The sequence below is a fragment of the Leuresthes tenuis genome, unplaced genomic scaffold (assembly GCF_036924035.1).
Source record: "Leuresthes tenuis unplaced genomic scaffold, fLeuTen1.0.hap1 SCAF_16, whole genome shotgun sequence".
Classification (NCBI taxonomy): domain Eukaryota; kingdom Metazoa; phylum Chordata; class Actinopteri; order Atheriniformes; family Atherinopsidae; genus Leuresthes; species Leuresthes tenuis.
The window spans coordinates 6,634,216-6,647,256 of record NW_027325370.1 but is presented as its reverse complement, the minus strand read 5'-3'; the positions used below and the strand labels follow the sequence as shown (position 1 = coordinate 6,647,256).

The 13,041-nt window shown below is 40.3% G+C and overlaps 1 protein-coding gene across 1 annotated transcript; it reads right to left on the bottom strand.

The window, feature by feature from the left end:
- Window positions 1-279: 279 nt before the first annotated feature.
- Window positions 280-12,441, bottom strand: LOC140272206 (protein Wnt-2b-A). The gene is made up of 5 exons (XM_072367568.1): window positions 11,813-12,441; window positions 8,971-9,191; window positions 5,500-5,777; window positions 3,371-3,635; window positions 280-1,520 (listed from the first exon to the last, which is right to left on the bottom strand). Exons 1-5 carry the CDS (start codon window positions 11,992-11,994, stop codon window positions 1,291-1,293), a joined length of 1,176 nt encoding a protein of 391 aa, XP_072223669.1. The 5' UTR covers window positions 11,995-12,441; the 3' UTR covers window positions 280-1,290.
- Between the last annotated feature and the right edge of the window lie 600 nt (window positions 12,442-13,041).

Sequence of the window (13,041 nt, the reverse complement as noted above, 5' to 3'; positions counted from 1 at the left end):
TTAGGCTGGGCCTTTAATCAAACACTTCCCTCCCCTTGACAGATATAACACACCCCACCCCAATCCACACAGAATCAGCCTTTGTTACTGATATACATTGTAATATTAGTGTTCTTGTTGTTGAGGAACAGTGATTGCATGTGTTCTTACTGGAACAAAATGTATTCAAGATAGTGTTCAGTCACACTGATTTGCTCCATCTTCTTTTTTCTTTTGCCTCCAACTTCAATAGATGTGTATGTCTAAACAAAAATCAAAGATACCAATGTCAAACCACCATATATTTCATATGAACATCTGTTTAGATAAGGCAATATACACAATGTTATACAAGCAAGCTGGAGAGCAGAGAAGTGAGATCTGTCGATGTTTTGGTTAATGTGTGACAGAATGACAGTATAGGCCTCAGTTTCTTTGTCTCCTTCTCAGCAGCAGGTTGTCGTCTTACACGCTGGAAACTAGAATACACCATATCATCGCAGTAATGGGAGTGCTCTTCTCTCTCCCAGTTTCAGCCAATATAGTGCAGTCTCATCTACTGATGAGAAATGAAACAACACTTTACAATTTAAATAAATCACTTTAAACAGCTTTCTTTTGTCCTTTGTTTTTCTTTTTTTACAGTTTCATTCAACGTTCCAATGACGCATCCGTCCATTTATTCATTTGGTGTCCATCTCCTTGTTCTCCGTTAGTCCTCTGTCTGGACTCCTGTTTGGCCGCATGTAGCCAAATGTATGCTAAGATGTCCACTTCTCAAATTGCACTTACCAAGCTATTTTCCAAAGTCCAACCAACTATGTTTTTTTGTTTTTGGTATATAAAAGTGTATTTCCCCAAAAATCTGAAGCAAAATTATGTGAGTATATGATGTAATAATACTGGATATGTCTGAAGGCTCAGTTAATGTAAAAATTTGTCTTTAAAGCATCATGAAAGCAGCAAACCATTTTAAACTCAGAACCATGCACAAGGAAAAAGGCCGTCTGAATTGAACCGGTGATAAAAGCCAAACTGGTATCACTGTTCATCTGATCCCAGCAGTTCAATCACAGGGCCGTTCACAAACATAGGCTACAACGGTAGGGATTCATATTGATGGGTAATGAATTCTAGTGCTTTCACAGACAGGTAGAAAAGCCATGCAATGATGAGACGAGGTGGGGGAAGGGGAGGGCGGAGACGCAGAGCACTTTTGGACAGAGTTTCCCAGAATGCCATGTTCCACAGGATGTCCTGCAAAGGGGAAAGGGGTGGGGTTGCATTACAGGGAGCAAAGGAGGTGTGTCCTCAGGTCTGGTCCAACCACTCTGCTCGCTTGGGGGCCTTGCACGTGTGTATGTCCACAGCTTCCTCACAGTCCTTACACTCCACTGCACAGCACCATTTGAACTTGCACTCACACTTGGTAATTTGCTTGACTCGAGTGGTGTCATAACCACGCCCACAGCACATGACCTCGCAGCCATCTGTGCCACGTGATGTCTTATTGCACACCCGTCCAGCCGTGCCCAGGGAACCTGCACAAAGAGTTGAAAAGAGTTAGCCAAGACTTGCTAACAGTTATAATGTAAATCTCAAGCAATTTAACTAGTTATCTCATATCTCACTTCACAGCCACTTGGTTTTCAATAAAAATATCTGTTGCTTTAAAAGTTTAAATTTTTTTTTCAAAGGCCTAATGATAGGTAAAAGGATTTAGACAAGTTTCAAAGAAACACATATTTTACATATATCAATCTGTGATTAAAACATTATTTAGATGCAGCTAAGCTGCAGTCCCAAAAGCATTCGCAACACACTGCAATTTCTCACTGCTTCTGAAATTTGAAATAATAATAAAAATAAAATAATAATAATAAAAAATAAAAATAAAATATCATATTCTTAAGCCTTAGCTATTAAATATATCCATACTGTTTGGTCTTCCATTCCCATTCTCACTGGCCTTGTTCATGATGATTGTTATGTTTATGCTGTAATCATGCAATTTGGCAGAATTACTCTGACTTGGGAGACTTGAGGCATCAACCCATTTTTTACCATTTAAGAGGTCTGAATTTCAACATAATAAAACCATAAACAATCCAACAAAAAAACATTACATTCATTCATCAATTCTCCAGGCACGATTCAATGTCAAAGAGTCAAGACTTACAACGCACAAGCAGATTGAAATGTTGTTGTTTTTTGGCTCAGGGAATCAAATAAGACGTGAAAGAGGCATCCACTCAAGACATATTTGGTTTAGAGGGAAATGTTGTTTGTAAGAGCAGCTAGAAACAGAGGTAAAGCAAAGCAGGCACAATTTTTACCACTGCAGTGTTGGAACAGTGTAACATACTAATCGCCAGTGTTGAATGCATGGTAGTGTTTAGTATTCTGGCTATTACCTAATGCAGTGGCATATCGTGTGTGTCTTATGTGAATGTCATCCCCACAGAGATTAGAGCTCATGTTTGGTGTGAGAAGCTCCCTGTTTGAATTGCTACCTATCACAACAAGCTGCCCATGGAACAACAGACCCACACACACAACTATGCAGTGTTGGTAGAGTGGCCTATAGTTACACTGCCTTTCCCAAGCCACTGCTCCCTTTGAAGCATCTCTGTTTGTGTGTGTGTGTGTGTCTGTGTGTGTGAGGGTTAAATGGACAGTGGAGCGTGACAGACAGACAGGCTCTCACACTCTGAGGCCCACTCTGCCCTCCAGCTACGCTTAGTTCAGACAGACAGAGAGGGAAAAAGACTGTGACAGACAGAGAGAAGTGACTTTTTTTTAAATGAGCTGCTTGTGTCCCTAGGCTGTGGATTCCACTGAGAAGGTGAGAAAGAGGGGGAGGATAAATGAAAGGATGAAGGGAGAGGTGGATACAGGATGAGGAAGGGCATGAGGAAGAACTGAAAAGAGCTGATGGAGTGAATGATGAAGGCGCTGATATCAGATATCCCTAAAAAAAATGATCAGCTTTTCATCAATTAACCAGCCAATTAGAAACAGTCACATATGATTAGGTGCACTGTGTAAAGGATGATCAAGACATCTCCTGACCACAAGCTTATGTGTGTATGTGTGTGTTGACAGAGTCTGACAGAGGTCAGGCGGTCACGGAGCGACTATGTCCTCAGGGTACAAGGATATTAGCTTCCACCGACATCACAGGGGAGGCCTGCTGTGTTATCTGACTACTATTACATGCACACACATACACAGACATTCACACGCAGAAAACACACTAGTCATGCATGAGCATACACACAACATACACCCCTAAAACATAACACAGTCGGGACAATCCATCAACATTCACAAGAAACTGCTTCTCTTGTCTTTCAGTCTGCCTTCTTCTTCTCCTCCTCTGCTGTCTTACCCGCTGCTTTGTCTTGCAGGCAGTAATCCGGAGAGTTCTCAATGTAGACCAGGTCGTTTTTGGTGGGTTCCCTGAAGGCTTTGTTGGCCACAGTGAAACCTGTCCCATCCTGATTCATCATCACCTCGACTGCACCGTTGTATTTCTTCCTCAGGTAGTCACCGGTCTTCCTGAAGTCTGACATGGCCATCCAACATGTCCGCAGCGTGCAAGAGCCACTCACACCGTGGCATTTACACTCCAGCTTCATAAAGCGCTTCACTGCCTAAATGAAAAAGTGTGGATGCAGTTTCAGCCATTATCAAATGTGGTTTTCCATGTTCTAAAAATGCAGGAATGCTGTCTGAAAGTCTCGTTCACCCCCTTTATGCAAACCATACAAAATGTCTTCATTTTCCGTTACATTTCCTGGTGTAATGTTTTGTAGAATAATTCAGTTTCATCTTCTCATGTCATGAATTATTCTCTAAAAATTCAGTCCACAAAATTTTCCTTTTGATGCTAGTAGCTTTCACTAAAACTGCTTTCTGCCAAAGAAATAGTCCTAAGAAATAGATTGATTTAAGGTTTAAATCATACCCTACATTATATTGGCACAGCACTCAGGGTTAAAATATGATCTGTAAAATGTACCGTGTAAAGACAAATGCATATGCTAGAAGCGCACAAGGTCTGAAATGCTCTTTTTTAGAAATTCCTCTGTAGTCTTCTCTGTGAGAAACACAAGTACCATTTTAACTCAAGAATTCATTTGACAATTAAGTAAAATGTGAGGCAATTGTGAAAGCAATACGCAGTCTGGCTGCTTTGTTGGGAAAGATCTTCCTAACTCGTAAAACAATATGCAATGATTTACACCTTTTTCTAAGTCTATTACCCTGCTGAAATTAGCAGCACATTTCCTGGAAAAGACTCATATGTTGCTCCAAAACCCATGTATCTTGTTCAGTTATAATGGTGAAATACTTATTTGTTTGCAAGCTATTTAAGTGTACAAATTTAAATTAGCTCTGGCCTTTTATAGATGGGAACAACGTTTCTGGACATAGTTTTCTATTCTTTTTTTTTCTTTAATCTTAACTGTCATTAGTGGATGCAGTGATGAACTGTGTTGACTGACAATCTTCCAAAATCCAAGCAGTGATTTCCACCACAGGAATCTTTCCCAAATTAATGCTCTTTGTTTGTATTTACTCACAGGAGTCCTCAGTTATTTGGAAACATGGTTGTATCTCAAGAAAAAAAGAGCTAAAAGAGACAACACCTTCCTGGTTAAAAGAAGAACTTATCAGAAAGAGGTTTAAAAGCTCTGGAAACCTTCTGTTAATGTAGAGGATTAATGTTAATGTAGAGGATTAATCATAGTTAATCATAGCTGAAGAAGACAATTATCAAAACAGGATTTGAAGGCCATTTAAGGACATTAACACTTGAATGGCTAAGATAGTCATTTTTGACGGTCTTGAAATGTATGTTAACAAAAACGACTTGTTAAATAAAAGACATGAGTGCTGCTGGTCCATGACTTTTCCCTGAAAGAATGTGTATTTTCAATTGAAATTGTTTTTAAATAAATCACTGAAAATACAGAAGAAATACGGTCACTTCCACCTGTTTGAGCTAATCATGTGATTCTACCTTTAACTTTCCCATGGTTGGTGTGGTGGGAAATACAGAAATAGTCAACTGTGGTTGAAAGGCCTTTAGACAATGTCTGGAAGGAGAGGAGAGACGGCAGATGCTTCAGAACTTGGATTGTGATTATTTTGATGCCTGCCTTTACTGGCGAAATGAAAATATAATTTCCATCGGAGCGTGAGATGACATAAATGGTGAGCTCTGCTGCACTATATCTACAGGCACTTGAGCTGGTCGTTGTTGTAGGTCATTGGTCTTAATGATGGCCTCTTCATTATAATTACTATTTATTATCCTTTATCGTAACTATTATCACCCTTTGTGTGTTTTTGGTCATTTTCTGTTAGAAATATTTGATCAATATAATAATGTGTTTGATTATCAAATATTAGATTTTTTTTATTCTTAATTATACTGAATACATTTCGTAACAATGGTATTATTTGTTGGGTACTTGTAAAGTCTTTTTTTAGACAGTCATGCAGACTTACTATTCTGCCACAGCGGTTGTTGTGTAGGTTCATAAGTGCCCGAGCATCACGGCCAGGTCTCTCTTTGGCATCTATGAACGCTTTGGCGAACTTTATCCCGTAGTTGATGTTATCGCTGCAGCCGCCCCAATCAAACTCGCCTCTATCATCTCTAGCTCGTCCACGTTTGTGAGGGTCACAGTTACACATCTTCAGCTCCCCCTGACTGCAGGCCCGAGTCAGTGCGTACACAACTCCTGCTGAGGAGATGGCATAGACGAAAGCTGCCTCCCGACTGCCTGAGAGCGAGACACAGTGAACACAAAACCAAAAATAGAAATGGAGGTTAGACTGCGGTTAGAGTAACAAATCTGTGTCTGAATACAGACATTACAGTGACTCGCATAATGCCATACAATCAAAGTCAAAGAGTCAAAGATGTAGAGCTTTGCAGACAAGACCTGGGTGTGAGCCTTGAGGACACGAAGGTGCAGCTGACGGAGCAAATCATGCCTGATGTGGAGAATAGACCAGCTCTGTTTAAATATTATCATGGAAATAATCCTAGCTGCGGGCCTCTTATCCACTCACATAAATTGTTTAAATACAGACATAGTGATACCCCATTCATCAGCACCAGGGTGATGTCATGACAACATTATCTACCATTGCTGTGCTCATCTGTTCTTTACTGGTTTCTTCAGAGTATAACTCTTGTGTTGTGTTGCCAAAGACTTGGAAAGAATTAGATATAGTATTTGGTCACAGCAGCAGCTCTGGAAGAGAATGACCCAAAATACAACACGGCAGCAGAAGGCATAAGAACCTGTTCACCTTTAGTCCCTGTGACATAAACATATATAGAGATTTTTTTCAGTTGGTGTCTGTACTCAAAGTATTGCAGTAATGTTGGACTTTAAAAAAAAATCTTTATGAATTCAGCTGCTTGTAAAGTACAAGCTGGCTTGCCCATTTTTATTGGCCTGGATACTTGATCATTAGGTGTGTCTGTCTGCCAAGAGTAAAATCCTTAAACTGCAATTAGCCGTGAGATTTGACAAATTATTGCATTGCCGTTTTATGATTTTGCTCACAGCTGTGCCAACTAGCATACTTCTGTAGTTAAAACGTAATAAGCATCTAAAAAATATTAGCTTTGAGTATTAAATTCACTTTGGATTTTCATGAATATGCGTGACTGTGCAGTCGTTCCTCTTGTGCCACCAGTAAGCCAAATAATTTACCTGCATGCAATGAACAGCAACACATGATGTTTTGTAATGATTATATGAATAGATTGATAAATATAAAGTGTACATATATACAGATGATGAAGTCTTTCTTATCAAATATCCCCAAATTTGGAGAAGATAAAGAATTAAATTTTTTTTATTCCATAATCTGCTGGTAAGGATAAACCAATAACTAGGGAAGGGTCGGCCACGATACTGCAGATAAGAATTTTGCCAATGGCCCATAGTTAATACCGAGTGCCTTTGTCACTTATTTTCCCTTTAAACAAGAAAATGTGTATTCAACAGCTCGAAAGTATTTCAGTCGGTCATCACAATACCTTTAAATGAGAAACAATTTCAGTCATAAAAACAATTACAAATTATCACAAACTTGTACATGAAAATATCCTTTCAAAATACTTCTTAGCCTGTTAAAATATTACCAACTCAGTTACTTTTCAGTGCTTAGATGGCCCAACAAAATGTCTTTGTGCCCAGTAAAGTTGAATGTGAATAAATCTAGTCAATCGCAGGGCACAACCAATGCAATACAACCAGGACAGACCAGAATAGTATCATTCTTTGCCATCACTCGATTTTATCCTATTTGCCAACAGGACAATTGCATTTGAGTATTGGCTGATAACTATGTAATATATGTAGATGTTTACTAATAATGCATCCACATATGATCTCTTGATTTTTCTATACAGCATTTCATTGAAAAAATGCCTTCTTCTTAAATGCAGGGACACAGGTATAAGTTTTATGAAAAAAAAAAAAAACTTTGTTACACAAATCTTATCAACCAGGTATTTTCACTTAACTTTCTTTAATAAGGGTAGGACACTGTTTCTGAAAACCAGCTGCACATTTACTCTGCAGAACTGATCCAGCCTGGCACTGAAGACTTTGCACGATCCAACCTGCTAGTCCTGTATTTACTGGAGTGTCTCATTTAATCCATGAGGATGTGGGGGAGCACTGAGGAGGGTATCACTGGCCATCTTTCAACCTGCGCTGTTTGTCTGACAGTGAGAATATGTCTCTAAATATTTACATCTACATTACTGTTTATTCCTCTCCACCCCAGACACACACACATGCACACCCACTCACACACAGACACACAGACATAGGGTCAGTATCTCCATATCTGCTACTTCTCTCCATGCATCGCCAGCCCCCACACATGCTTGGGATGGCTGGATGAGGGAACAAGTTGTGGAAAGTCAGTGATGCCAGAAACTGAATTTGAGGAGATGAAAAACTTTAATGCAACCTGCAGCTCGCTGCTACAATGAGCGGCATTTTTTACTACACCATGCAGCAGTAGATAGCGCATTAGCTGCATCCGTAGACATAAAGATTTCATATCAAAACACATTGTTTCTTCAGTAACTTGCAGGTGCAATTCTGCATCTACACTTTGCATTCAAAAGGCAACATATATACTGACTGCTACTATTACTCTTGAATTTGTTATGCCATACAATGAAGGTAATTCTACTCAGTGAAATTCTTCACTGTAAATTTACAGACAGCAGCTGCACTGGCAAAGTACTCTAACTTTTATTTCTATTTATGTTTTTTCTTTTATAGTATTTTTTTTTTTACCGTAGATTGGAATTAAAGTGTTTACCAAATATTTAATTATTGCATTCCTGTTAATTGACAACACAACACAGGAAATGGTTTGGTCAGCAAAATCCTGTATAGATAATGTAATTTGAATTGCTTTTATTGCACATTTTTCTCTGAGGGTGCATTGAAGTTAAGAATAAGGTACTGTATGGCAATAACACACCAGCATACTGCTCAGATTAAATTATAGTGTAAAGACAGATGCAGCCTACTGGTTATATTATGCTGAGCTTATGTTTGCATTCAAAAACAGAGGAGACATACATGTACAGACTCTGGATCTGCAAGTGTAACAGTGTGTATGCTCAATAGTGTTACAATGCAGAGTAGTCTGGCAGGATTGGAAAAACAAAATGATGACAAGCCCACATCTTGTAGCCTGTGTTTTCATTGGTGAGAGGGTTAGGCCTCACAACAGTCCATTAGTGACTGTAAAGCAGGAGCACCAGTATTTGTAGAGTATAAGAAAGAAAGAAAGGTAAGCCAGTAAAGGTGAATAGGTGAGACTGGAATGAGGAGTGACTAAGGGCTTTGATTCAGGGCTGCGATCTATGCCTCTTGACCCCACAGTCAGTTATCAGACAGGCATACACGTGACCACACAGTGACTTACTCCTGAGCAGGACTCGTCCAAAGACGGTGTGATCACGGTCCAGTGTGCTGCAGTTCCATCGATGGTGTCTGAACTGGTGCTGACACTCTCTAATCCACTCCTTGGTGCCTTCGCCGATGGCTTGCATGATGTCAGGGTGGCGCTGGCAGAGCTGACGTTGTTTGTTCACCAGGCCAGGGATGTTGTCACAGATTACGCGGGCCCCCAGTGCACCAATGTACCTGAGGGGCCCAGAAACAAAGACAGCTGGTTTAAAACTGAACAGACAACTTTTGTGGCATGTAGAAGACTTCAAAATGCAGTGGTCAAGAGATGCCTGCGATTGGTTGTTTTCTGCAATTAATTACTACAGGTAGGTGTTCTTAAATGTGAGTAATGAAGCAGACACACAGTGGTGAATGGCATGAAAAAGAGCTCCAGTAAAAGTCCTCTTTGAGTCAGAGTTCACTACACTTAACAGTTAAAGGTTTGCGAGTAGGAGGGGAGTGGAAACCATTTACTCCACTCTCCAAATAAATAAGCACTTAACCTCTCCCCACAAGACCTGTGTGTGTATGTGTGTTTAAATGTTTCCCAGTGGGATAGTTGACATGTCGTCACAAATCAGAGCACAAAGTCTGTGGCCTTCAATAACCGTGTCAAACTAAAACCCCATTTACTCACTTTACTCCTCTCTGTCTTTTGCCTGATTGCTCTCATCTTACTCAAAGGTTCTTCTAATCTTTCTGCACATCCTAATAAAACAGACTTTTACAGAACGGGGAGGATATGAGTGCTTTGTTGAGTCTGCCGAAAATGAACTTCAGTCGTGATGTGCCCCTTTGTGTCCATGCATGAAACCTCTGCCAGTGGCTGCCGGCCTTTGGCGGGTCAGCGCAGGGGGGCCAGTGAGCGTATAGCTGTGTGGTCGTGTTTTATGAGGCTGAGTGAGAGGATGGAGACTGGAGACTCAATATTCCCCAGAGTGGAATTAGAGAGGAGGAAAAAAGAGCGGAGTGCTCATCAAAGGAAAATGCCAGAGCAGCAATTCACACTTAGTTTTCTCTCTCTGACTCTCTGAGAGTAAGGAGGACTTTATAGGATAGTAAATCATTCTCCACAGGTCTAAAACAACATGCTGTAAAGCCTTGTGAGTTCACTGGATCACAAGAGTAAGAAACAAATAGGGACACTCAAGATCATGCAGCCACAACATCTTTGTCCGACACTGGTCATATTTTCAAGCAATTAATAGTCAGACTATAAGCAGCAGAAAACAATTTGTTCTCCGGCATTATCAAGACAAAACCATCTCACTAGTATCTCCATATTTCCCCCCAAAATTAGCTAAAGGCAACAAATAACTAGAAAGGTTTTACATTTAATTTTTTTATTATGGATAACGGTCTTAAGAAAGAAAGGGAAAAATCAGGCTTGCACACTTGCTATTTCTGTGACAAGAAACCCTCAAATATCCATCAGATGGAGGGTGTGTTCTCTATTTTACAAGATTGGTTTTAACAATTATTAAAGAAAAATATCAATCATAATACCTCCATATTAAATTCAAGAATATTTGCTTTAACATTTATCAAGTGGTTGCAAAATCCCACAATCATTTTTGCCCATCCTGTGGCTTCAGATGTCGCCATACAATATCATTCATGATGCCCAAAGAAAAATAGAGACACAGTTAAACCATCATCTATTCACTAAATTTCCATCAAAGCCAGTAATGTCCAGTCACAGCTTCAGCTCACACTCTCTCCACTACTCCCCATAACTGCTTTTAATCTACACTATTAGGCATTCCTTCACCCTCAAACCCGCCCACACACAGACACCTCTCCTATAAACACACTCACACACATGGACATTTTCACTTCAGCTACAAGCAGTGGGATATGTTTTTTAATCCCTTGCCTGTGCTCTAAATTGCTGGTTTTGGGTACTTTCATGAAGTCACCTCTGTGTGTGCATGTGTGAGAAAGAGAGGTGTGGTGGTACCTGGTGAATTAATGAGTGCTCTGCCTTGTCCAATGCAGGCTCCAGCTGAGCTCAACACTCAGCCAACAGCGTCGGCAGATATATTAAATTTATGGCTGTGTTGTTATTGCTCAGCATGGCAGGCCAACAAACTGACACGGAGAAAATGCGTTTTTTTGTCGCAAAATCGTAAAGAGCTCGAATCTCATTCACAAACTCATAATTCTGGTAATTTCCTGCTATCTGTCGTGTTGTTTAGCTCTTTGTTTTAATGGAGAATCATTTTGAGTTGAATTCAATTATGACAGAAAACTACTTTAGGGGGATATTTTCTGTCAGTGCCATGTGAAATTAAACTTGTATTGCAAATGGTAGCATATGGAAATATTTCTCAATGTATTCATATTATTTGCAGCAAAAACTAACGAATAAGAAACGGAATAATAATGCAAAATGTTATAAACATCAGCCCTCAAAGTGGCCTTATCTGTCTGCTGGTGGAAGTCGCTGATTTTTTTGGAATTTTTTGGAATAATCTTTTATATTACTTTTGGAATAGAGTCACTCAAGCTTTTTAAAATATATATATATATTTCTCGACTATTTGAATTCACAAAGTTTCCAGGAAAGAAAGCAAAGTTAGTCTAGGCTTCGTTAGTGATGAACGTCAAAGTTTGCCATGTTCTTACCTCCTTTTTACAGCTAGATTAAACGTACGAGGTTACCATGTTTCATGATAATGACGGTACTTATACAAATAATTATACGCCTCAGATTTCCTCAATCCCGTGTTTCGAAATAAATTTCATACAGCTCCTATAAATTGTGGTGGCAGGCAGGTATAGCCTACCTGTGTGTGCGATGGATGCCCACTCACCACCATGAAGAGTCCACCCGAGGCGTCACGAGCAGCAGCAGCAACAGACACGCACAATAAATCCTCGAACTGGCACCGGTGTTCTGACAAGTAGAAGGCCGGGATGAGAGTCTGGATCCAGGCGAACCACAGCGCCGAATCCGTGCTGCCCGGAGGCTGAGAATCCTGTTTAAACCGAGCATGGCTCTTCTCCTCTTGTCCCTTTTCGCCCCCGAAGGTTAAAAAAAAGATAGGTAGATAGATAGATAGATAGATAGATCCTTGCTTCAATACAAACAGATTTTTTTTTTAAGTTATGCACCTATACAGTTGGTAGGCCTCATTATCCAGTGTGTGACTCCATGTTGCGCTGCTGTCAGCGGAGCAGGGTGCGCGTTTTCTGTGCCATGTGCGCACAAAACTCTCCACTGAGAACTTCTGGCTGCCAACTGGGGGCTTACCTGGCGACGCAAGCAACAAGTGTGGGCAGTTTCGCCTCCACTCTGAGTTCCCCGAACACTTCTCCTCTGTTTTTTCCTTATAGTTCAGAGATAGAAATAGGGTCCGAATCAGTGCGAGAGTTAAAGGTACAGATTGATCGTCTGCTGTTCTGTCTGCTGTCGGGGTCTTTGCTGGGTCGGATGCTCGCGCCGGACCTCTCCTTTATTAGCGCACGATGGACAGAGTCCGAGCTGCGGGAGAGAGGGGGAGAGAGAAAGAGATGAGGGAGGGCTCGCTGCTGACAGATCCCAACGCTCATTGGGCAGAGACAGGGGTTACAGAGTTTGACGAGGAAGGAGATATTAAAAAGGGATGATCGGATGAAGAAAGGTGCGCGTGTGTGGATGGCATGATGCTGCTGCTGATGAGAGGATATTGTGCGTCGAGTTGAGTTCTTCTGTAACCACACACAAATCATAGCAACTAATGATGATGCCCTGATTTTACAGCTCAGTAAAACCGGATGATCAAACTCACAAAAAGTTTTTTCTTCATCATATAAACACACATAAATCTATTTTTATATCCCAGAAGACAACTATTTCAAAATTGCAGATTATTCTTAAGAAATCTTAGATTTTCTTTGATTTTTTCATTGCATAAAACATCTTACTAATATTTTCTAAGATGTTCTTATTACCAAATGCTTACTCAGATATCTCTTAAGTGTGAATCCAAACACCATAAGGTACAGCAGAGGTAAAAATTTGAGAATAAAGCAGGGAATGTGGGACCGGGAGAACAGAGCC